General features: G+C 41.5%; 1 protein-coding gene across 1 annotated transcript; it reads right to left on the bottom strand.

Annotated features, from left to right (window-relative positions):
• LOC129864708 (basement membrane-specific heparan sulfate proteoglycan core protein-like) lies at positions 1-25,612 on the bottom strand. The gene is made up of 11 exons (XM_055937014.1): positions 25,570-25,612; positions 19,555-19,830; positions 7,149-7,433; positions 2,945-3,229; positions 2,286-2,549; positions 1,749-2,069; positions 1,368-1,646; positions 946-1,194; positions 612-728; positions 469-493; positions 1-383 (listed from the first exon to the last, which is right to left on the bottom strand). Exons 1-11 carry the CDS (start codon positions 25,610-25,612, stop codon positions 176-178), a joined length of 2,352 nt encoding a protein of 783 aa, XP_055792989.1. The 3' UTR covers positions 1-175.
• Positions 25,613-26,861: the final 1,249 nt, after the last annotated feature.

Raw genomic sequence — 26,861 nt, 5'->3', positions numbered from 1 at the left:
ATGAAGAATAACAGCAACAACAACTCTATACTGTATTCATGCTAAACTTCACATACAGTATACAATACCATTGTCATTATTGTCTGAGAGAGTGATTGTATCGTAGATGTTAGCGCCACCTGTTGATCAAAGAACAGATAGAAAGATGAATGTGTTGGTTTTCCCTCATGCTTGTCTAGGGACTTAAAGTACAGTAACATGTTGTATACAAAGTGAATGGTGAAAAGTTAGTGTGTGAAATTACAGAGAGGGGAGGGTAACAGTGGTGTGGACTAAGAGACTGACCATGCTTCCGACGTGTATACCAACCATCAGGAGCCTGGCCCTGGGTAGATCCTTGGTCCTGTTGGGTGTCCAGGTTGGTCCTCTGTGGCTGGGGGGGCCTACAGGGAGAGAGATAGTCATGAAACACACATATTATATTTTACTGTATGAAAAGGAAAGTAGTTGAAAGACAGGTGTACTCACGAGAAAGTCCTGTTGCAACAGGAACCTGTAATGAGAAATGCATACTATTATATCAGGTCATTAATGTTTTGAACTTTTGCAATTAGACAATTTTCTCCTAAACATGAACAAAAAAGTTTAATGAGAAATTATAAAAGTCTCACCTTTGGCGTTTTTATATCGACACAGCAGTACCAGGAGAATGGCCAGTAGAACACCAGCAACAACCAGGCCCACAACCACTCCTACTAGGACTGATGTAGAGGGTCCAGGAGTTACGCCTGGAGAGAGAACAGCAAATCACCATCAGACTCTGAGGTAGTTAAAAAAATCTAAATAAAGTAGGGGACAAAGTGAATATATATTTGGCAAATGACTTGAGATCAGATGACCAGCCTGAGCTTGCAACTCCAAACCTACAGTATGCTTTTTAACACTCCAAATCTCTGATGACCACAGATATTATGAAAATTAATGTGATCTTAATTATTTTCTCACCTCTCACTGTCACCCAGCTCTCTGGTGATTCTCCTTCATTAAATTTACACTTATAGAAGCCTTCATCTGACTTGGAAACTGCAGGGATGGTCATCTCTAATGTCGTCTCATTCCTGATGAGTACTCCATCTTTGTAGAAATCAACCTTCGGTATTGGGTTTGTTTCCTGATATCTATTTGTACAGCGTAGAGTCACAGAGTCTCCCTCAGTCATGGGATAGGCAGGGCTCTCCAAGATCAGACTGCCATCTGTGTAACATAGCATGTCAATAAAACTGTAAATCTGGAGTAATCACTCACACTATATTAACATCTGATGAGCTTGTATTCTATGAAATGCAACCATTCAGTTACAGAATTGAACATCATTATCATACATTGTAATGTTAAAAAGGTTAGTGAATGTTGGACAAAAGACGTACCAGACACTGTGATGTTGACAGCATTACTGTACTCTCCTGATCCAGACTCACACCAGTACACTCCACTGTCCTTTTTATGTGTGGATTTTATGGTACATGTGGACCCTGCTTTTGATCCCCAGTTAGAGACACACCCTGACTCCACTGCTTTCTCTCTGTATCTCTTCAGTCTCCATCCAGTAGAGTTCCTCTTCTCCTCACAGCTTAGTGAGAGAGACTTTGATCTAAAGTGTTGAGTTCTGTTAGGTCTTATTTTGAGAGACACTGAAGGTTGCGGATCTGAAACAAAGAGTGACAGAGTCAAACGTACACAGTGGTTATATATATACACATGAGGGTGACTTAAATATGATTAAATGCAGTTTCAATGCAGTTAGTTACCTCCTGACCAGACAAACTGAGGTTCACTGTAGAGTGTGTCATAGACCGGGTCTCCTCTCCCAGCTCTACACACATATCCTCCTGTGTGACTAGGACCAGCAGGGATCAGAGTGTAGGAGTCTTCACTAGTCCCATTGCCAGATAGAGGCTCTACAGAGTAGGACGTGTCCGATAGAGAGAGTAACCCAGCTGTGTAGAGAACAGTTCGGTACCAGAAGAACCTCCAGCCTGTAGATGACTCTTTAACCCCACAGCTCAGAGTAATTGAGTCTCCAGGGTTCAGCCACTGAGGAGAGACACTCAGGAGAGCTTGGGGTTGATCTGTTACAAAGGATAATGACACGATTAAATTAGCTAAATGTTCAAATAATTTCAGATAAAAAAATTACCCATTTTGTTATTATGGTATAGTACCTTACTCTAAAATCAAAATATAATTGATCATTGATCTCACTGTCTGTTATTTGACCTCATTCCTTTTGTCTTTTTCTCACTATTCTGTCTGTTTCTCTTGCAATCCCATAAAAACAGACTTACCTAACACGGTCAATTGTATAGCATTACTGGTCTGGGAGTGTTTTAAGCCATTTCTTTTCTGAAGACCTTCACAGGTATATAGACCATTCTTTGCAGGACTGATTCTGTACTCAGGCTCTGTATTCGTGTAGACCGACTTCCCACTGTTATAAAACGCATACTCAATCTCTTCTCCCCCTTGAATGTCACAACTGAGAGTGACAGTCTCGCCACTGAATATCTGGGGCCAGATGGGTTGGAGGGTCAGAACAGCCACAGGTCTCTCTGCACAGACACAACACAGAAAATAAACATTATCACACACATTAGAATGTAAAATAATGTTGATCAGCATTCATCACAACATGACCATATCATAAGTTGTCATTTCTGAACATACAGTATGCAGTCTGATTTACCAAGATCTGGTCATCAGATTACTGACATATACAGTGATGTCCATACACACACACACACACACACACACACACACACACACACACACACACACACACACACACACACACACACACACACACACACACACACACACACACACACACACACACACACACACACACACACACACACACACACACACACACGCACGCACGCACGCACGCACACACACACACACACACACACACACACACACGCACACACAACACACAATTACTCACCTTCCACAGTGATAGTGACAGGATCACTGATGATTGATGATATGGATCTGGACTGGATCTCTCCCTGACACCAGTAGAGACCCTGGTCAGACTCAGCAGCTCTACTGATGGTGAAGGTGACGCCTGTTGTAGAGTGTCTGCCAGACAAGGTCACTTCTTTAATAGTGTTGTCTTTGTACCATGTGTAGCTCCAGCCACTGTCAGACCCCACTAAACACGTCAGAGTAAGTGTCTCGCCAGCGTATGCAGGGTTTGGTGTTATGGTCAGTGTAGCTTTGGGTAGGGCTGTGTTAAAAGAGCATAATTTAAAGATCTGGAAACATGCTTAGTAATATCCATAGATTTAGCTGTTGTTGGAACGTTTTCATACTATACAAATACTAGGAAAAAATGACTTGTCTGTGCGCCAGTCACTCCCTCCTTTGGCGTTGGAGGAGATAAGGTCTGAGACAAGTTGTGTGGGGTAGTGTCTGGAACCATTGTACGTCATCTCTGATGTTACACCTATCCTGGGATAGGGTATGACCCAGAGGCTCACTCGCCTCAGGACTACAATTGATTTATGCCATATAAGTAGTTGGTGTTTCTGTACCAGGGACGAGATTAGAGCCTCGTCTTAGGGGCCTAAGCTCTGTACAATAAGAACAGTTTTCATAACAAATGCTATCTGGCTGGGGATACTCCTTGATCATATATCAAGTCTCACCTTGTGACCCATTCCATACATCTGTTGTTTGTCATGGAGACTAAGAGGGTGTATCCTTGCTATAAAATATATTTTGTATTCTTTGTGTCAGAGCTGCTAGACACAACACTTGGAAGTGTTGAGTTGACCAGTCTCATTATTGTAGAAGCAATTGCTCTATGTTCCCTTATTTACCTGTTTGGGCTGAAGGGGCAGTATTGAGTAGCCAGATAAAAGGTGCCCATTTCAAACGGCCTCGTACTCAATTCTTGCTCGTACAATATGCATATTATTATTACTATTGGATAGAAAACACTCTCTAGTTTCTAAAACCGTTTGAATTATTTCTCTGAGTGAAACAGAACACATTCTGCAGCACATTTCCTGACCAGGAAGTGGAATGTCTGAAATCGATGCTCTGTTCAACTTCCTGCCTATACATGGGCATGAAACGTAAGAGTCTACGTACACTTCATAGACCTTCCCCTGGTTGTCAAGAGGCTGTGAGAGAAGACATTTTGTGTTCATCTTGTTCTGAATTGGAATACAAGCTCTTTGTATGACGTGGCCCTCATTTCCGGTACTCTTGGCAGCGCCAGTTGGACAGTGGGATTGCCTTCTGTTTAGCTGCCGTTATGGACGACTACTATCTCCGGCTCGGATTTTATTTGATACATGTGACCATATCATCGTAAAGTATGTTTTTTCAATATAGTTTAATCAGATTATTGAAATTTTTTCGGGAGTTTTGCCGTGTTCCGTCCTCTGACTTTGTTGACGTTGGAGAGATCCGTGCCACTTGGCAAGTGCCCATGCTAAATGAAGAGGGAAATTTGCCGTTCCAGATCCAAACAACGACTGTTCTGGACAAAGGACACCTTGTCCAACATTCTGACGGAAGATCACCAAAAGTAAGAAACATTTTATGATGCTATTTCTAATATCTGTCTTGCATGTGAACTGGTCGTCGGCGCCCAAGTGTTTCTGGCTATTGTGGCTACGCTAATATAATGCTACATTTTGTTTTCGCTGTAAAACATTTAATAAATCGGAAATTTTGTCTGGAATCACAAGATGCCTGTCTTTCATTTGCTGTACACTATGTATTTTTCAGAAATGTTTTATGATGAGTAATTAGGTATTTGACGTTGGTGTCTGTAAATATTATGGCTGCTTTCGGTGCAATTTCTGATTGTAGCTGAAATGTAAACTATGATTTATACCTGAAATATGCACATTTTTCGAACAAAACATATGCTATACAATAAATATGTTATCAGACTGTCATCTGATGAAGTTGTTTCTTGGCTAGTGGCTATTTATATCTTTATTTGGTCGATTTTGTGAAAGCTACTGATGGAGTAAAAAGCTGTTGGAGTAAAAAAAGTGGTGTCTTTTGCTAACGTGGTTGGCTAATAGATTTACATATTTTGTCTTCCCTGTAAAACATGTTAAAAATCGGACATGTTGGCTGGATTCACAAGATGTGTACCTTTCATATGCTGTATTGGACTTGTTAATGTGTGAAAGTTAAATATTTAAAAAAAATATCTTTTGAATTTCGCGCCCTGCACTTTGAGCTGGCTGTTGTCATAAGTGTACCGACGTCGGGCTTGCACGCCAAACAGGTTAAAGAAAAATGATTTGCCCAATTCAAGGTGAGTAATCGGTGTTCTGATGTCCAGAAACTGTTTTCGGTCATAAGAGATTATAGCAGCAACATTACGTACAAAAACGTTACAAACAATGTGAAAAAACAAACAAAATAGCATGGTTGGTTACCCTTTCTAGGGCAGGGGTTCCGCTAGCGGAACACCTCGACAACATTCCGCTGAAAAGTCAGCGCGCAAAATTTAAAAATATTTTTTAGAAATATGTAACTTTCACACATTAACAAGTCCAATACAGTAAATGAAAGATAAACATCTTGTTAATCTACCCATGGTGTCCGATTTCAAAAATGATTTACAGCGAAAGCACAATCTAGAAGAAAAAGAAACGCACACCTATTTAGGCGAGGTGCTGGCTAGCGGAGTACAAAACTTAAAAATAAAGGAGAGCCGCACACTTGGAGCTCAGATGCAAAAATGTAATTACCAACGTTACAGCGAAAGCACATCATATGATTATGTTAGGTCATAGCCAAGTCAAAAAACCACACAGCCATTTTTCCAGCCAAGGATAGGAGTCACAAAAAGCAGAAATATAGATCAAATTAATCACTAACCTTTGATGATCTTCATCAGATGACCCTCATAGGACATCATGTTACACAATACATGTATGTTTTGTTTGATAATGTGCATATTTATATCCAAAAATCTCAGTTTACATTGGCGCGTTACGTGCAGTAATGTTTTGATTCCAAAACCTCCGGTGATTTTGCAGAAATACTCATAATAAACATTGATAAAAGATGCAAGTGTTATTCACAGTATTAAAGATAGACTTATCCTCTATGCAACCGCTGTGTCAGATTTCAAAAAAACTTTATGGAAAAAGCATAATCTGAGAACGGCGCTCAGAGCCCAATCCAGCCAAAGAAATGTCTGCCATTTTGGCGTCAACAGAAGCTAGAAAAAACACTGTAAATATTCACTTACCTTTGATGATCTTCATCAGAAGGCACTCCCAGCAATCCCAGTTAGACAATAAATGACTGATTTCTTCCGTAAAGTTCCATAAAGCCCATCATTTAGCCACTTGTTGTTAGCGTGTTCAGCCCAGTAATCCATCTTCATGAGGCGCGAGCACATCCTCCAGGCAAAAACTTGAAAAGTTCCGTTACAGTCCGTAGAAACAAGTCAACTGGTGTATACAATTAATCTGTAGGATGTTTTTAACATAGATCATCAATAAGGTTCCAACCAGAGAATTTCATTGTATGAAGAAAAGCATTTGGAACGAGAGCAACTCTGTCGGGAGTGCGCGTCATGAGACCGAGGCTCTCTGCCAGACCACTCACTCAAAGAGCTATTATGAGCCCCTCCTTTATAGTAGAATCCTCAAACCAGTTTATAAAGACGGCGACATCTAGTGGAAGCCCTAGGAAGTGCAACCTCATTCATATCTCACTGGGATTTCAATAGGCACTGTTTTGAATATTGATTTCTCACTTCCTGTTTGGATTTCTTCTCAGGTTTTTGCCTGCCATATGAGTTCTGTTATACTCACAGACATCATTTAAACAGTTCTAGAAATGTCAGAGTGTTTTCTATCCAATACTAATAATACTATGCATATATTAGCATCTGGGACAGAGTAGGAGGTAGTGCAGTCTGGGCACGCTATTCATCCAAAAGCGAAAATGCTGCCCCTAAGAGACGAAATCGGCACCCATCTTCTCCGGTGCAATTACAAAATTGATCTGACTTCTGTAGTTAGTACCGTAACTATACTTTTTTACATTCATATGGACACACAGACCATTTCATATGGACACATCGACCACACAGACCATTGAGTGACTCAAAATAAAGTGTCCATTTGTATGATAAAAAACTAAGTAAAGTAACTCACCTTTCACGGTGATAGTGACAGGATCACTGATGATTGATGATATGGATCTGAACTGGATCTCTCCCTGACACCAGTAGAGACCCTGGTCAGAATCAGCAGCTCTACTGATGGTGAAGGTGGCTCCTGTTGTAGTGTGTCTGCCAGACAAGGTCACTACTTTCTTAGTGTTGTCTTTGTACCATGTATAGCTCCAGCCACTGCCAGACCCGACTGAACACGTCAGAGTTACTGTCTCTCCAGTGTATGCAGGGTTTGGATATACGGTCAGTGTAGTTTCAGGCAGAGCTAGAAAACAAAAAGCAGAATATCAAAACATCTGGATACATGCTTGATAACAAATGAATACATATAAAAATTTAAATAAACTATATAATGTATATATTGTACCAGTCAACAGTTTGGACATACCTACTCATTCAAGGGTTTTTCTTTATTCGTTACATTGTAGAATAATAGTGAAGACTTGAAAACTATGAAATAACACACATGGAATCATGCGGGACCCAAAATAGTTTTAAACAAATCTAAATATATTTTAGATTTTAGATTCTTCAAAATAGCCACGCTTAGCCCTGATGACAGCTTCGTACATTGGGTTGAGGTCGGGTGATTGTGGAGGCCAGGTCTTCTGATGCAGCACTCCATCACTCTCCTTCTTGGTAAAATAGCCCGTACACAACCTGGAGGTCTGTCGGGTCATTGTCCTGTTGAAAAATAAATGATAGTCCCACTAAGCCCAAACCAGATGGGATGGTGTGTCGCTGCGGAATTCTGTGATAGCCATGCTGGTTAAGTGTGCCTTGAATTCTAAATAAATCACAGAGAGTGTCACCAGCAAATTACCCCCTCAACATCACACCTCCTCCTCCATGATTCACGGTGGGAACCACACATGCGGAGATCATCCGTTCACCTACTCTGTGTCTCACAAAGACTCATTGGACCAAAGGACAGATTTCCACCGGTCTAATGTCCATTGCTCGTCTTTCTTGGCCCAAGCAAGTCTCTTCTTCTTATTGGTGTCCTTTAATAGTGGTTTCTTTGCAGCAATTCGACCATGAAGGCCTGATTCACACAGTTTCCACTAAACAGTTGATGTTGAGAGGTGTCTGTTTCTTGAACTCTGTGAAGCATTTATTTGGGTTGCAATTTCAAAGGCTGGTAACTCTAATGAACTTAGTCTCTGCAGCAGAGGTAACTCTGGGTCTTCCTTTCCTGTGGCGGTCCTCGTGAGAGCCAGTTTCATCATAGCGCTTGATGATTTTTGCAACTGCACTTGAAAAAACTTTCAAAGTTCTTGAAATGTTCTGTATTGACTGACCTCCATGTCTTAAGGTAATGGTGAACTGTCATTTCTCTTTGCTTATTTGAGCTGTTCTTGCCATAATATGGAATTGCTCTTTTACCAAATAGGGCTATCTTCCATATACCAACCCTACCTTGTCACAACACAACTGGCTCAAATGCATTTAAATGGAAAGAAATTCCACAAATTCACTTTTAACAATTAATCTACAATGTAGAAAATAGTCAAAATCAAGAAGAACCCTTGAATGAGTAGGTGTGTCCAAACTTTTGACTGGTACTGTATATATTATTTTTATTATTATTAAGTTAAATGAAGACAAATGGTGTTAGTGTACCAATCAGTTAACAGTCTTTCATATCGGACGCCACGTATCGAACCTACAGATGCAGATTTGATACCCGTGCCAGCCGCCACCGGGAGACCAACGAGGCAGCTTTTGGTTTTAGTTTAGAATCCTCCAATCCTCTATATGTAATTATTGGCGGAGAGTCACGCCATATTTTTCGATATACTGTAGGCCTACCGTAGGCGACATGAGTCCCACTAGTGTTGAGTAATGTGCAGTTAACCTGTTAGTGTGTATGGGGCGCTATTTTCACTTTGGGAAAAAATCGTGCCCAAATGAAACGGCCTTGTACTCTGTTCTAGATCGTACAATATGCATATTATTATTACTATTGGATAGAAAACACTCTCAAGTTTCTAAAACTGTTTGAAGTATATCTGTGAGTAAAACAGAACTCATTTTGCAGCAAACTTCCAGACAGGACGTGAAAAATCTGAAATCGAGGCTCTGTTCCAGGGCCTGCCTATTCAACTGGCTTATATCTATCGATATACATGCACTTCATACGCCTTCCACTAGATGGCAACAGGCAGTGGGAGGTGAAATGGGGTGTCTAGCTTGATCTGAGGTCGAACAAGAGCTTTTGGAGTGACAGGTCTGGAAATTTCATTGTCTTCGAAGGCAGGAGAAGGAACCCCAGATTACCTTCTGAAAAGCGTTCGGTATACACGGCTAATATCTCCGGCTCTGATTTTATTTGATACATGTGATAATATCATCGTAAAGTATCTTTTTTCAACCGTGTTTTATCAGATTATTCAACGTTTATCGGGACTTTTGGAGTTTTCCGTTGTTTGCGTCGAGAGAAGATGGACATGTTCGCACCACTTGCCTAGTTAAGGTTGCTAAAGCGACAGGAGAAAAGGACATTCTAAAACCAAACAATGATTTCTTCTAGACCAAGGACTCCTTGTACAAGATTCTGATGGAAGCTCAGCAAAAGTAAGAACAATTTATGATGTTATTTCGTGTTTTTGTGTGAAATGTTTAGTCCTATTCTCCGCCCTTTTAGTGGGCGCTGTCTCGCAATAACGCAAGCTGAATGTCGTACTAAAGTTATTTTTAAAAATCTAACACAGCGGTTGCATTAAAAACCAGTGTATCTTTCATTTGCCATACAACAAGTATTTTTATGTAAAGTATATGTTGAGTTATTTGGTCAGAGTAGGTGAGTGTCAGAAATATATCCGGACATTCTGGGAAAAAGTTGCTACATTTTCACAATCTATAACCACGGTTTTCAGCTCTAAATATGCACATTCTCGAACAAAAAATAAATGTTTTGTGTAACATGATGTTATAAGACTGTCATCTGATGAAGTTGTCCAAAGGTTAGTGATTTATTTTATATTTATTGCTGGTTTTTGCTAAAGCTTTCTTTGCGGTGAATAAATGCGGTTGTGTATTTTGCTATTGTGGTAAGCTAATATATTTCTATATTGTGTTTTCGCTGTAAAACACTTAAAAAAAAACGGAAATATTGGCTGGATTCACAAGATGTTTATCTTTCATTTGCTGTACACCATGTATTTTTCATAAATGTTTTATGATGAGTATTTATTTATTTCACGTTGCTCTCTGTAATTATTCTGGCTGCTTTGGTGCTATTTGTGATTGTAGCTGCAATGTAAACTATGATTTATACCTCAAATATGCACATTTTTCGAACAAAACATAATAGTATTGTGTAACATGTTATAAGACTGTCATCTGATGAAGTTGTTTCTTGGTTAGTGACTAATTATATCTATATTTTGTCGGTTTTTTGAAAGCTACCTTTGCGGTGGATAAATAGCGTTGTGTGTTTGGCTATTGTGGTGAGCTAACATAAATATTTATTGTGTTTTCGCTGTGAAGCATTTTAAAAATCGGACAAGTCGGCTGGATTCACAAGATGTTTATCTTTCATTTGCTGTATTGGACTTGTTAATGTGTGAAAGTTAAATATTTCAAAAAAATATTTTTTGAATTTCGCGCTCCGCGAAGGCAGCGGAATGTTGTGGGTGTTCCGCTAGCGGAACCCAGTGGCGAGAAAGGTTAAAAGTGGTATATGTCTTATTTATTTAAAGAACATGTTGAAGTTAGAAGCAATAGGATTTGAAGCACAAACTATCAAAATACAGAGCGGTGTTGGTAAAGGTCCAGTTAAATTCAGAAGTTTACATACACCTTAACCAAATACATTTAAACTCAGTTTTTCACAATTCCTGACATTTAATCCTAGTAAAAATTCCCTGTCTTAAATCAGTTAGGATCCCCACTTTATTTTAAGAATGTGAAATGTCAGAATAACAGTAGAGAGAATGATTTATTTCAGCTTTTATTTCTTTCATCACATTCCCAGTGGGTCACACGTTTACACATACTCAATTAGTATTTGGTAGCATTGCCTTTAAAGTGTCACGAATCCCGCTTCCTGAGTCTGTGTTTGCCTGTGTTTCTGTCCTGGAGTGTGTTTCCGGTGTCCTGGAACGCACCCTGTCTGGGTGCCGGGCGAATTAGCTTGTTGGGAGATTGATGTTCACCCGCACCTGTATCCCATCAGTAATCTGCACACCTGTCCTGATCATCACCTCTCCCCTTCAAAAGCTCTGACCTGACATCCATTCCCTGCCGGATCGTTAGCCATGAACAGTATGTTGTGCCATAGTATCAGACTCAAGTTGGATAGTATTTGTTTTGTTGTTTTTGTTTACGTATTGCTTGCCTTGAACTTACCTCCGTTTGTTTTGCCTTCAGTTACTCACCCGGATCATTCACCCCATTCCCGCCTGGTTGACGGAGGATTCTGCTACTCCATTGGATTCACCTATTTCCTCTCATCAATTCACCACCGCTGCCCGCTACGCAAATCTGGATATATCTACCCTTACACATTTTCTTGTAAATAAATACTCACCTTCTTCCTACGCTCCTTGTCCTGGGCTGCATCTGGGTTCGATCTTGAAAGAACGTGACCTAAAGTGTTTAACCTGTTTGGGCTGCAGGGACAGTATTTAGTAGCCAGATAAAAGGTGCCCATTTCAAACGGCCTCGTACTCAATTCTTGCTCGTACAATATGCATATTATTATTACTATTGGATAGAAAACACTCTCTAGTTTCTAAAACCGTTTGAATTATATCTGTGAGTCAAACAGAACTCATTTGGCACAAACTTCCTGACCAGGAAGTGGAAAGTCTGAAATCGAGGCTCTGTTCTACTTCCTGCCTATAAATGGTCATGATATGTATTAGTATGCGTGCACTTCGTAGACCTTCCCCTGGATGTCAAGAGGTGGTGAGAGAAGAAATGTAGTGTTTATCTTGGTCTGAAGTGGAATACAAGCTCTTTGTATGACATGTCCCCCATTTCTTGTTTTCTGGTGAGCGCGAAGAGGGACTTGGATTTGCCTTCTGTTTAGCTGCCGTTATAGGCGACTAATATCTCCGGCTTTGATTTTATTTGATACATGTGACCATATCATCGTAAAGTATGTTTTTTCAATATAGTTTCATCAGATTCTTGAAATTCTTTCGTGAGTTTTGCCGTGTTCCCTTCTCTTCCGTTTGTTGACATGGAGAGCGTCGTGCCACTTGGCTAGTGTGCTTGCTAATTCAAGAGGGAAAATGGACGTTCTAAATCCAAACAACGATTGTTCTTGACAAAGGACACCTTGTCGAACATTCTGATGGAAGATCAACAAAAGTAAGAAACATTTAATGATGCTATTTCCTATATCTGTCGTGCATGTGAACTAGTCGCCGGCGCCCAACTTTGGGGTACTCTAGCTATACCGAAGCTGGATGTCGTAATGAAGTTATTTTTTTGAATTCTAACACTGCGATTTCATTAAGAACTAATGGATCTATCATTTCCTGTACAACATGCATTTTTTAGTTATGTTTATGAATAGCTATTTGGTCAGAAAATGTGTGTCAGAAAAAGTGTCAGAAAAATATCGTTGCTGTTTAGACGTTGTGGAAAAAGTAGCTAAGTTAGCACAATGTGTAACCATTTCAGCTCTAAATATGCACATTTTCGAACAAAACATAAGTGTATGTATAACCTGATGTTATAGGACTGTCATCTGATGAAGAATATCAAGGTTAGTCAAAAAATATATATATTTTACTGGTTTGTTACGATCGCTAACTTTTACTACTGGGAAATAGCTTGTCTTTCTGGCTATTGTGGTAAGCGAATATAACGCTATATTGTGTTTTCGCTGTAAAACACTTAATTAATCGGAAATATTGGCTGGAATCACAAGATGACTGTCTTTCATTTGCTGTACACTATGTATTTTTCAGAAATGTTTTATGATGAGTAATTAAGTATTTGACGTTGGTGTCTGTAATTATTATGGCTGCTTTCGGTGCAATTTCTGATTGTAGCTGCAATGTAAACTATGATTTATACCTGAAATATGCACATTTTTCGAACAAAACATAGATTTATTGTATAACATGTTATAAGACTGTCATCTGATGAAGTTGTTTGTTGGTTAGTTTGGTTGGTTCTTGGTTAGTTAGGTTGGCTTTGTGCATGCTACCTGTGCTGTGAAAAATGTCTGTCCTTTTTTTGTAATTGGTGGTGAGCTAACATAAATATACGTGCTGTTTTCGCTGTAAAACATTTTAAAAATCGGATGTTGGCTGGATTCACAAGATGTGTACCTTTCGTTTGCTGTATTGGACTTGTTAATGTGTGAAAGTTAAATATTTAAAAAATATGTATTTTGAATTTCGCGCCCTGCACTTGAGCTGGATGTTGTCATAAGTGTACCGGTGTCGGGCTGCCCCCGTAAAAGGTTAAGTTCTGCTTTTCTGATATATCAAATACTTATGTCATGCAATAAAATGCTAATTAATTACTTAAAAATCATACAATGTGATTTTCTGGATTTTTGTTTTAGATTCCTTCTCTCGCAGTTGAAGTGTACCTATGACAAATTACAGACCTCTACCTGCTTTGTAAGTAGGAAAACCTGAAAAATCGGCAGTGTATCAAATACTTGTTCTCCCCACTGTATATATATATCGTTTTTTTCCAGAACATTAACCATGTGTGTTTGCTTGTTTTGTACTGTTCTGTAGTTTCGATGCGATGATTCGTCTGACAAACAAAGAACTTTGCTTCCTGCAGGCCCAGCCTGTTACGCGGAGTGGAGCAGGTGAACCCAAGAGCAGACTCAGACAAGAAGACTGGGATAAGGTAACCAAGGTATATATTGAAATCTTGGGCGGGTTGCAGGGAGCCAAGTGCTGAGCCTGAGGCTGGAGCGAGGGGAGTTGGGGCTGGGTAAGCAGGTCCGGAGAGGAATCCAAGGAAGCAGAAGAGGGGGAGGGTCCAGGACAGGGTAGCAGGACTGACTAGACATGAGACTGGAGACAGGGACCAGAGTCAGAGCGGAAAAAACTGTAGCGGAGAGGAAAACAGCGTCAGGCAAGGGATAACAGGCACAACACGAAAACACGATATATGCAGGAACAAACGGCTAAAAACGCAGACTGACTGAGCAGAGGTTACGATCTGGCAGCGTGGAAGTGGCATGGCTGAGTATTTGTAGAGGTCTTGATTATGGAACAGGTTGCAGCTGGTGGGGATCTGCTCTGCCTCCGCCACACTTGTCTCCCCCCACACAATCACACACACAAAGGGAGGGAGAGAGCACTGGGGGAGTGGCGGCAGGTTAGGGAGACAAAGGAGGAGAAGTGGAGGGCGTGATGTCTTCTTCACAGACGAATCAACCGTGGCCCTTGAGCATTTTGCTCAAAATTGCTATAGAAAAAAGGAAGAAGGGCAAGCAAGCCCAAGCATCCGCTCAAACTCCATGTGTGGGGGAAAATTTCTCGCCAGGGACCAGGCCCATATTTGATGGTAAGTTTGGCAATTTACAAATTTAAATGTACATAAAATATTGTAGCCTACACCGCACAGAATGCTGTGTTCCACAATAATTCACTGTTGCCTCCTTTTTCAGGTATCATGGCCCGAGATGTCTTTGAGGAAGAAATCATCAAGAGATATGCTGACCCCTATGTCAGAAAGGTGTTTCTGGGACCACATCATTTCTTTCAAGGTAGGATTATTGCAATAATTTGTAATTTTTAGGCCTATGTACATGTATATTTATAGTATTTTACCTAATGTTGTTGGCTGTCAGGCTAAACATATTTTTTTCTTCTCCAAATGCAGACAATGACACAACACAATGCCGCTGTTAGGCGTGTATATGGGAGGCAAAGTCAAGTGCAGGAGAGCGGAGTATATTAAACAGGCACACTTTAATACCGGTCAACAACAACATCACATAAAACAGACTAGTGCCACAAACACTGTCTAATACAAAAGTGCAGTGCCTGACAAAATAATCAAGTAACAATAAACAATTACACACAAAGACATGATGGGGAACAGAGGACTTATTACATGTTGATTGATTTGGAAATGAAAACCAGGTGTGTATGGAATAAGACAAAACAAATGGACATATGAGAAATGGAGAGGCGATGGCTAGAAAGCCGGTGACGTCGATCGCCGAACGCCGCAAAGAAGAACTACTCAAGGCCATCAAGACGTTTTGGCAAGAGAAATTGACAATACTACAATGCAACAAATACATTGATCGTCTCAGCAAGGTTTTACCCGTGGTCTTGGAGCTGGGTGGAAGTGCAACTAAAATGTAGTATAAATAACCATCTGCTTTTTGAATGTCTTTTTTGTAGTTATTTTATTAACGAAAGCATAAAGACGTTGATGAAGAAATACTGTACTGCTGTTTTGAGTTAAAATGTAACACTTCAGTGTACTTAACTTCTTCGGGGCAGGGGCCAGCATTTTCACTTTCGGAAAAATAGCATGCAAAAATTCAACTGCCTGCTACTCATCCCCAGAATATAAGATATGCATTTTATGAGTAGATTTGGATAGAAAACACTCTGACGTTTTTAACCTGTTTTGGCTGCAAGGGGCAGTATTGAGGAGCCAGATAAAAGGTGCCCATTTCAAACGGCTTCGTACTCACTTCTTGCTCGTACAATATGCATATTATTATTACTATTGGATAGAAAACACTATCTAGTTTCTAAAACCGTTTGAATTATTTCTCTGAGTGAAACAGAACTCATTCTGCAGCACATTTCCTGACCTGGAAGTGGAAAGTCTGAAATCGATGCTCTGTTCTTCTTCCTGCCTATAAATGGGCACGAGACCTATTAGTATACATGCACATCATACACCTTCCCCTGGGTGTCAAGAGGCTGTGAGAGAAGAAATGAGGTGATTATCTTGGTCTGAGATGGAACACATCATCTTGGAATGACGTGTCCCCCATTTTCGGTACTCTGAAGAGCGCGAGGTGGACAGTGGGATTGCCTTTTGTTTAGCTGCCGTTATAGGCGACTACAATCTCTGGCTTTGATTTTATTTGATACATGTCACCATATCATCGTAAAGTATGTTTTTCAATATAGTTTCATTAGATTAGTGAAAATTTTTCGGGAGTTTTGCCGTGTTCCGTTCTCTTCCGTTTGTTGACATGGAGAGATTCGAGCCACTTGGCTAGCGCGCGTGCTAAATAAAGAGGGAAAGTTGCCGTTCTAAATCCAAACAACGACTGTTCTGGACAAAGGCCACCTTGTCCAACATTCTGATGGAAGATCAGCAAAAGTAAAAAACATTTTATGATGCTATTTCATATATCTGTCGTAGTCGTCGGCGCCCAAGTGTTTCTGGCTATTGTGGTAAGCTAATATAACGCTACATTTTTTTTCGCTGTAAAACACTTAATAAATCGGAAATATTGGCTGGAATCACAAGATGCCTGTCTTTCATTTGCTGTACACTATGTATTTTTCAGAAATGTTTTATGATGAGTAATTAGGTATTTGACGTTGGTGCCTGTAATTATTATGGCTGCTTTCGGTGCAATTTCTGATTGTAGCTGCAATGTAAACCATCGTCAACAAACTCAGAGAACGGAACACGGCAAAACTCCCGAAAAAATTTAAATAATCTGATTAAACTATATTGAAAAAACATACTTTAGATGATATGGTCACATGTATCAAATAAAATCAAAGCCGGAGATATTAGTCGTCCATAACGGCAGCTAAACAGAAGGCAAATCCAGGTGCCTCCTCGCGCTCTCCAGAAAACAGGAAATGGGTGACACGTCATACAAAGAGCTTGTATTCCACTTCAGACCAAGATAAACACTCAATTTCTTCTCTCACCGCCTCTTGACATCCAGGGGAAGGTCTATGAAGTGCATGTATACTAATACGTATCATGCCCATTTATAGGCAGGAAGTGGAACAGAGCCTCGATTTCAGACTTTCCACTTCCTGGTCAGGAAGTTTGTGCCAAATGAGTACTGTTTTACTCACAGATATAATTCAAACGGTTTTAGAAACTAGAGAGTGTTCTCTATCCAATAGTAATAATAATATGCATATTGTACGAGCAAGAATTGAGTACGAGGCCGTTTGAAATGGGCACCTTTTATCTGGCTACTCAATACTGCCCCTGCAGCCCAAACAGATTAACCTCTCTGGCATATGTGGGACGCTGGCCAAAAGCCAGTGAAAATGCAGAGCGTTTGATCCAGAAAAACACTGGTTCCAACTTGCGCAACGTGACTACAAAATATCTCAAAAGTTACCTGTAAACGTCGACAAAACATTTCAAACTACTTCTGTAATACAACTTTAGGTATTTTTTTAAGTAAGTAATCAATAAAATTGAAGACGGGGTGATCTGTGTTCAATACAGGAGGAAAACAAACTGTAGCTAGCTTTCTGGTCACACACCTCTATCTAACAGTACACTTGAAGTGACCCTCGTTCTGAACAGGGCTAATTCTTCATTACACAAAGGAAAAACCTCAACCAATTTCTAAGGACTGTTGACATCCAGTGGAAGCGGTAGGAACTGCAAGAAGGTCCCTTAGAAATCTGGATTCCCAATGAAAACTTATTGAAAAGAGAGTGACCTCCCATCTGAATGGTTTGTCCTCAGGGTTTCGCCTGCTAAATAAGTTCTGTTATACTCACAGACATGATTCAAACAGTTTTAGAAACTTCAGAGTGTTTTCTATCCAAATCTACTACTAGTTGAATTTGGGCATGCATTTCATCTGGATGTGAAAATACTGCCCTGTCACCAAGAAGTTAACTGACTTGCCTAGTTTAATAAAGGTTACAAGAGCATAACAGAGCATAACATTTCTACACCGTAATTGTACTCTAACCAATACCCAAAAGGAGATTCAGTCAAAATAAAAATCTCATTGATTTATCAAGACCAGTCCCCATGCTTGTCTCAGAGCAGTGCAAAACGGTGCTAAAATAGTTGTAGGCTATTGTTTCAAATCATATTGCTTCTAACTTCAATATACTCTTTAAATAAATAAGACCTACACCCCTTTTACAGCACATCACTCAACACTAGTGAGACTCATGTCGCCTACGATAGGCCTACAGTATATAAAAAAATATGACGTGACTCTCCGCCAATTATTAAATATAGAGGATTGGAGGATATTTCTGTAATTCAGTGATATTTATTCCCAAAGTAATTTGTTATGGATGCATAACTAAATAACCCTTGGCATTTTGAAAGAGTATTTTTTCATTATTTTATTAACGAAAGCATAAAGATGCCATTATTAGTTACATTGTTTTACTCTGAACGTGCAGACTGGCACTAAGAACAGCGGGACCATTTCCCTAGTCAGCGCCATTATTAGTGCAATGCCCCTTAAAGCGTTGCTCTGTGCTACCTAGTGTGGTGGGGTGGGGGTCCATCCTCCCTCTCCCTTCCTCCTCCTCCCTTCCCCTTTGGCTAGATCCATCTTCTGGCACGGCTCTGTGGCCCATCCAGTGCCCCCTGCCCTCGTGCCTTGAACCTCGTTCGCTTTCAATAGATACAGCTGGAGAACTGCAAGGCAATCCCATTGTGCGCCGCTCGGGAGCCATGACCAATATGACCAATATATATTGTCCTGCTAATAACAGGGTTAAATATATCTGTGAGAATATCCAAAGGGCTTTTATATAATTCTAAATTAATAATAATCACTTTGTTTAAAAAATAACAATATTTTGGAGATTATTTCGTTTTCAAATAATGTAAAATGAGCGAGAAAAAGGCCATTCTTGAACATGGGGTGAAACATTGTTACTAATTTGTAAATAAAGCCAGTTTTTTATTTATTTATGTTTTTAGAGGGAGAGAAACCATAAACTTACAGTCATTTCATGGTTCTCCCAGTCAAGGCCAGCACAGGTATTGACCCAGCATCAGTAGCAACACCACTTGCACTACTATGCAGTGGCTTAAACCATTGTGCCACACTCGGGAGTGGCCTACACTACTACAGTAAGAGAAAAATAATCCTTACAAAATAAAATTATAAAAACCTTAGTGTAACAGTTTTGGTAAGTAACACTGAAGTTGTGCACAATTATCAGTTTCTATTTAGGTTTATGTCGCCCATTCATTGTCAGTTAGAGACACAGTAGGACACAAAACATAATCAGTGCTCTAACTCCCCCTTGCGCTGGTCTGGAGCAATGAAGTGGTGACGCAGGGTACCGTACTAAACCACAAATTACCTTGAAGTATAATCGCAAAACCTTTAGTGGAGCAACCACTGTAGGCAGACCTTTTTTTAAATAATGAAATAGCCTCATAAAAATGGGGCCCAATGTCAAGTGGTTATGGACAAGGAGGCACTGTTGTGAATGAGAGATAAGATGACTTACCTGTCACTGTCAGTCTGACTATATCACTCCACTCTGAATGCTTCTTCTGATTAGTAATACGTGTACCCAGACACCTGTAGTCAGCACTGTCTGAAATCTTAACCTCTCTGATCTCATATTCATTCTTCCTACTGAAGGAGTCTACATCATCCTTGATCCATGTGTATTTCCAGTCAGTGACTTTTCCCCTTTGTATGTTACATCTGAGAGTGACAGACTCTCCACTGAATATCTGGGAGGATGTGGGGTATATGGTCAGAACAGCCTTTGCCTTTCCTGCACAAAATGAAATCATTATGATACAATTACTTTACACATATTATTTTGAAACACTCAAAAGCACATTTAAAAAATCACATACAAAGAAATATGATGAAGCATTAAGAGATGAAGGCTTGATCAAGTGTACAAATATAATATCTACCATCATCATCTTCAGAGTGTCCAGAGTAGATGTGTGTACTCAGCACTACAACAAAGAAAGTCACATTATTCCAATATTAGCTTGAAATAAATAGCATGCCATATTCATGTTACTGATTACCAAATCCATCCTGTACTTCATTTTAAAGGTGCAATCTGCGATTTCTACATCGATTTTTGTGCTTTTAAATGAAACACAGCCATTTATTCTTGAAGAGTGTAACGGGTGACGCTCTCCTCATCCTCTGACGAGGTGAGGAGAGAAGGATCTTCAGACCAAAACGCAGGCTCAGGGAAATAAGCCATCTTTATTAAACACGATGATGGCAAAACACGAAACGAAACAAACACTTTCCAAACTACAAAATAACAAAACGACGTTGACGAAACCTGAACATAAACTTACATAACTAGACATAAACTTACGTACAGGAAACAGACGACATCGAAACGAAAACGAAACAAACAAACGCTACAGTCCAGTGTGGTACGAACAAACATACTGACACAGGAGACAATCACCCACAAACAAACAGTGAGAATGCCCTACCTAAATATGACTCTTAACTAGAGGCAAACGCAAACCACCTGCCTCTAATCAAGAGCCATACCAGGCAAACCGAAACCAACATAGAAACAGATAACATAGAATGCCCACCCAACCTCACGTCCTGACCAACTAACACACAAAAACTAACATAAATAGGTCAGGAACGTGACAGTACCCCCCGCACAAGGTGCGAACTCCGGACGCACCAGCACAAAGTCTAGGGGAGGGTCTGGGTGGGCATCTAACCACGGTGGTGGCTCAGGCTCCGGGCGCGGTTCCCACCCCACCATAATCCATCCTAGCCCCCTCCCTTCAAGAATGTCCACCCTCTTACTTCCCCCACAAAATCCTCCTAATAACATATCTAATAATGACAATACCGGGACAGAGAGATAAACCAAGACAGAGGGATAGATAAGACTATAGAGGTAGATAAAGATAGAGAGGGAGATCAGGATAGAGGGGCAACTCCGGACTGAAAAGCAGCTCCGGACAGAGAGACAGCTCTGGACTGATGGGCAGTTCTGGGTATCTAGCCTTTTCAGGCTGAAGGGCAGCTCATGGCTGACTGACGACTCTCGATGCTCATGGCTGGCTGACGGCTCTCGACGCTCATGGCAGGCTGACGGCTCTCGACGCTCATGGCAGGCTGACGGCTCTCGACGCTCATGGCGCTCTGACGGCTCTGGCTGCTCATGGCGCTCTGACGGCTCTGGCTGCTCATGGCGCTCTGACGGCTCTGGCTGCTCATGGCTCGCTGGCGGCTCTGGCAGATCCTGTCTGGTTGGCGGCTCTGGCAGATCCTGTCTGGTTGGCGGCTCTGGCAGATCCTGTCTGGTTGGCGGCTCTGGCAGATCCTGTCTGGTTGGCGGCTCTGGCAGATCCTGTCTGGCTGACGGCTCTGGCAGATCCTGTCTGGCTGACGGCTCTAGCGGCTCCTGTCTGGCTGACGGCTCTGTAGGCTCATGGCAGACGGGCGGCTTTGCAGGCTCATGGCAGACGGGCGGCTTTGCAGGCTCCTGGCAGACGGATGGCTCAGACGGCGCTGGGGAGACGGATGGCTCAGACGGCGCTGGGGAGACGGATGGCTCAGATGGCGCTGGGGAGACGGATGGCTCAGATGGCGCTGAGGAGACGGATGGCTCAGATGGCGCTGGGGAGACGGATGGCTCTGGCCGGATATGGCGCACTGTAGACCTGGTGCGTGGTGCCAGAACTGGAGGCACCGTGCTAATGACAAGCACCTTCCTACTAGTGCGGGGAGCAGGGACAGGGCACACTGTATTCTCAAAGCCTACTCTATCCCTGATGCGTGGTACCGGCACTGGTGACGCCGGGCTGAGGACAAGCACATCAGGATTAGTAGGGGGAGAATATACAGTGTGTACAGGGCTCTGGAGACGCACTGGTAGCTTAGTGCGTGGGGCCGGAACTGGAGGCACCGGGCTAGATACACGCACTACAGGGAGAGTGCGTGGAGGAGGAACAGGGCTCAGGATACGCACTGGTAGCCTAGTGCGTAGTGTATACACTGTAGGTACTAGGCTGGGGCGGGGAGGTGGTGCCGGAAATACCGGACCGTGGAGGCGTACTGGCACTCTTGAGCATTGAGCTTGCCCAACCTTACCTGGTTGAATACCCCCGGTTGCCCGACCAGTGCGGGGAGGTGGAATAACCCGCACCGGGCTATGTAGGCGAACCGGGGAAACCATGCGTAAGGCAGGTGCCATGTATGCCGGCCCGAGGAGACGCACTGGAGACCAGACGCGTTGAGCCGGCCTCATGACACCTGGCTCAATACCCAATCTAGCCCTACCAGTGCGGGGAGGTGGAATAACCCGCACTGGGCTATGCACTCGTACAGGAGACACCGTGCGCTCTACTGCGTAACACGGCGCCTGCCCGTACTCCCGCTCTCCACGGTAAGCCTGGGAAGTGGGCGCAGGTCTCCTACCTGCCCTTGGCCCACTATCTCCTAGCCCCCCCCCAAGAAATTTTTGGGAATTACTCACGGGCTTTTTTGGCTTCCGTGCCAGACGCGTTCCCTCATAGCTCCGGTTCCTCTCCTCGGTAGCCTCTGCTCTCCTCCGTGCCTCCAGCTCAGCTTTGGGACGGCGATTTTCTCCTGCCTTAGCCCAGGGACCTTCTCCATTCATTATTTGCTCCCATGTCCAGAAATCCTTTCTCTCCTGTCCCTTACTCCGTTTAGTTTCCCTTTGCCGCTTGGTCTTAGCTTGGTGGGTGATTCTGTAACGGGTGACGCTCTCCTCATCCTCTGACGAGGTGAGGAGAGAAGGATCTTCAGACCAAAACGCAGGCTCAGGGAAATAAGCCATCTTTATTAAACACGATGATGGCAAAACACGAAACGAAACAAACACTTTCCAAACTACAAAATAACAAAACGACGTTGACGAAACCTGAACATAAACTTACATAACTAGACATAAACTTACGTACAGGAAACAGACGACATCGAAACGAAAACGAAACAAACAAACGCTACAGTCCAGTGTGGTACGAACAAACATACTGACACAGGAGACAATCACCCACAAACAAACAGTGAGAATGCCCTACCTAAATATGACTCTTAACTAGAGGCAAACGCAAACCACCTGCCTCTAATCAAGAGCCATACCAGGCAAACCGAAACCAACATAGAAACAGATAACATAGAATGCCCACCCAACCTCACGTCCTGACCAACTAACACACAAAAACTAACATAAATAGGTCAGGAACGTGACAAAGAGTATAATTTTGAATTCCCTCATTAGCTTAGTACAACTGTCTTATCCCATCATAACCTACAATATGGTTATTTTATTACAATTATTGTAAACAATGTAGATGAATGAATTTCCTTAGCCCCATCCCTCAGCCGTATACCACAACAAGCGCAGGCTGACTGTTTTGTGGTATTTTGGATTACATTACTGCAGCATTTTATATTCATTGTCATTGACAACACATTTTGCAACCACTGAGTTAGCACCACTCTTTAGTTCCTGAGTAAGGACCTGGTTAAATGCACACCACCACACTAACCAGGTCTGCATGGCATTGGCTAGAAAAGCTCACACGGAGATACAACATCAATGTAGAGTGGTCACTCACTCTCGCTTCATATATTCCTACAAGATATTTGCTGCAATTTCCTATTAGTGCTGTTTACTAAGCGTTTGCATGTTCTCAATAAGGGATAAAACACCATTTACATTCATGTCTTATTCCTTTTTACCTCAAATTCTTAGTAAATCAGGTAATTAGTGTTCATAAACAAACACACTAACTCAGTACTTACATAGCAGCAAACAGAGCAAGGTGTGCTCCATTCTGTCCCCACAGACAAGTGACTTTCTCTACAACTACAGTCCTTCTAACAAACGCCTTTACTTCCTATATGATGACAGTCTGCTTAGATCACACCACTTCACTCTGAGATCACACCTCTTCACCGTACACAGAAAAACAGAGAGAATGATTCTAGAGAAATGTACAAAGATGGAAAATAGAATAGCCGTTGACAGCGTGTTTACATTTTGATCAACTTCTTCTTTATGGTTGGCTACATTGCCACATACTGGTTCCTTCCTCATTATTGGAAGACACTAGGATGGAACAAGAATAGAGACCTGAATTGACGAGATCAGAGCTTGTGGTTTGACATCAAAATGTGCAGATGTTTGTTTCATATTGCACCCACCAAGCACATTGATTGGTAGATAGATAGATAGATAGATAGATGTGTTGGCCTTCCCTCAAACCTTTGCTCAGTTGTCAGGTGGCAAGCCAAGCCAGCTAACCTCAGTTGTATTGTGTTTAAAATGTTCAAATCAATACAAATCATTATAAAACTTACCATAGTGGAGGTAGGAGAAGGAATATTTCCTGTTCCGAGAAGCAGGAGAAGGGACCACCAGACATCTCTTTATGGTGTTGTATGACTGTTTCCTCTGGCTACATGTCCCTATCTATCACTGTCACTGGTAGCTAGCAGTTGACTATCCAAAACACACAGAGAAGAAAGAGTAGAGAGGAGAAAGAGCAGAGACTTCCTTTTGATGAGGGCTGCTGTTCTATAAAATAATTCCTGTATGATAGCTGAAAAAGAAGTCACATTCTACAGTTGCTCTCTGAAAATACCCCTTCACTCAGCTTGAGAGTTAGAAGATGAGTTTTGGGGTCTGTCACTGTGTTGATCAGTCTGATGGTGGTGGTTTTGGAGTGTGGTTCCTAGCTGCTGCTGGTTGTGTGGTTCATGGTCATGGTGTTTCACAGACACCGGTAGCTTTGTTACTTTATGAGCAGACCACTCAATGTTGCAGAGAAACAGAAAGGAGGGAGATAGAGAGAGGGATTGGGGAAGAGAGAGAGAGAGAGAGAGAGCGAGACAGACAAAGATAGAAAATGATAGACAGAGAGAGAAAGAGACATAGGAAGAGAAAGACAGAGAGAGGAAGGTTAGAGAGAGCGAGTGAGAGAGAGCAAAAATATCATAACAGTGTGTGCATTTTCATCTTGGCTTCATATACCTGCAGAAGTGTTTGCATGACTTCTTCTGCATGCTATATAGGTCAGTGTGGCTGAGGGACATGAAACACCTGCCAACTTTTTCAGAAGGTAGTGGGTCCCAGGATACTGACAAAGGCCCTCCTTCTACGTTTCAGGTAACATCTTGTGGTGATGTCACTTCCTGTGATTTGTGGTCTCCGTGGCGACCTGTTTCTGTTTCTCAGGAGCAGTGACAATGACCGGGCTGCTGGGTATCTGTCTGACAACATAGACATAAACACATAGACATGGAAACACCCTAACTGGAACAGTGACCTCCCAGACCATGCAGGGACACTGGAAATAGCAGTCAGTCATACACCACTGATGTCATTAATCGTCATGACCTGTCTGTAGGATGAGGAGGTAATATGGGAGAACTGGTAGTCATTCATACGTAGGTTACTATGTGGAATTCAACACAGAAATGAAAATATTTAATATTGTTTCCCTTTAGATACCACACCCTGGCTAATGAGTCTTACCTTTGCTTACTTGGAAGATCCCTTTGCCATCATAGACGTGCATGTCCACATTTCAATATTAAAAAAGTGATACACAGTACCAGAACTAACCAGCTCCTCAGAACTCCAGCAGAGTATATGACATCGTAAAACTGATAAGAACTGTTCTTTTCAGGCACACTCTTCCCCCAAAAGTAATTCTGAAAAATGGTGTTCGGCATTTGAACTTTGTTCATGAGGCATTTATGTTATATTTCTCAAGATTCAATGGGTAGATATAATTAAGTCCAAAAATGGATGCAGAAATAGCAGATTGCCCCTTTAACCTAAACATTTGGGAGCCTAAGATCTATACTAGACTTAAAGGAGGTTCGACCGAATTAGGTTGTATGTAAACATTTACGATGCTAACATCCATTTACTGTAAGAAAGCACTCATTCCATCAGGTGGATAAAAATAAAAAAAGTTTATAAAAAAGCATAATGCAAAGATAATGTAAAAGTACAGGCCATTAGAAGAAAACATGAATAATACTTATAATATTTTGGAAAAACATATGCAAATATGTTATTCTATCATCTGAATAACAGACATAATAAATCAAAGATAATCCATTGTAATACATTTACAACAAAACAATACAATTCAATACACAATACAAAGCAGATACAATTACTGTAGCTGCAGATAAGATCTGTTATCATTACACCATACAATACAACAGGCTGTTACAGTAATACACAATCAAACCATGCTTAAATCCAATATATCTGTTGATAAATAAAATAAGAAAAAAATCCTTAATGTACAAGGTGTTATTGTGCGTGCGTGCGTGCATGTGTGCGTGCGTGCGTGCGTGCGTGTGTGTGTGTTTGCGTGTGTCCCGCCATCCCGCTATCCCTCCATCCATCCATCCCTCAAGGACCTGCAACATATCACCACACAAAGTAGTTTAGGACACGCAGTCAAACAAACTCTTAAGAATCAAACAAATAGACGTCCTTTAAGTAGTGTTGAAATCTAGCTTGAAATATACTTATTCATGTTATCATTCTAGAATCGATTGATTACTTCACATGTATAAGGAATGTATATGTTGGGGCCAATGAAGGGTAGATGGGAACTAGGTGTGTGGAAAGTTACTGAGTGTAGAAAGTTCATATTCTGTTCCATGTTTCTTAGGAGGGAGATGAAGGGCAATAGTTAGTCTCTGATAAGGCAGGCCAGCTGCGGAACTAGGGAGGAGCGAAGAATGCGTCTTGACGTCGAATCAACAGATGAAGTGAGAAGAAACCTCTGGGAGGGAGGCCAG

This window comes from Salvelinus fontinalis, chromosome 11, assembly GCF_029448725.1.
Source record: "Salvelinus fontinalis isolate EN_2023a chromosome 11, ASM2944872v1, whole genome shotgun sequence".
NCBI classification, from domain to species: domain Eukaryota; kingdom Metazoa; phylum Chordata; class Actinopteri; order Salmoniformes; family Salmonidae; genus Salvelinus; species Salvelinus fontinalis.
The sequence above is the reverse complement of the archived record's forward strand: the minus strand, read 5'-3'. Positions and strand labels throughout refer to the sequence as shown.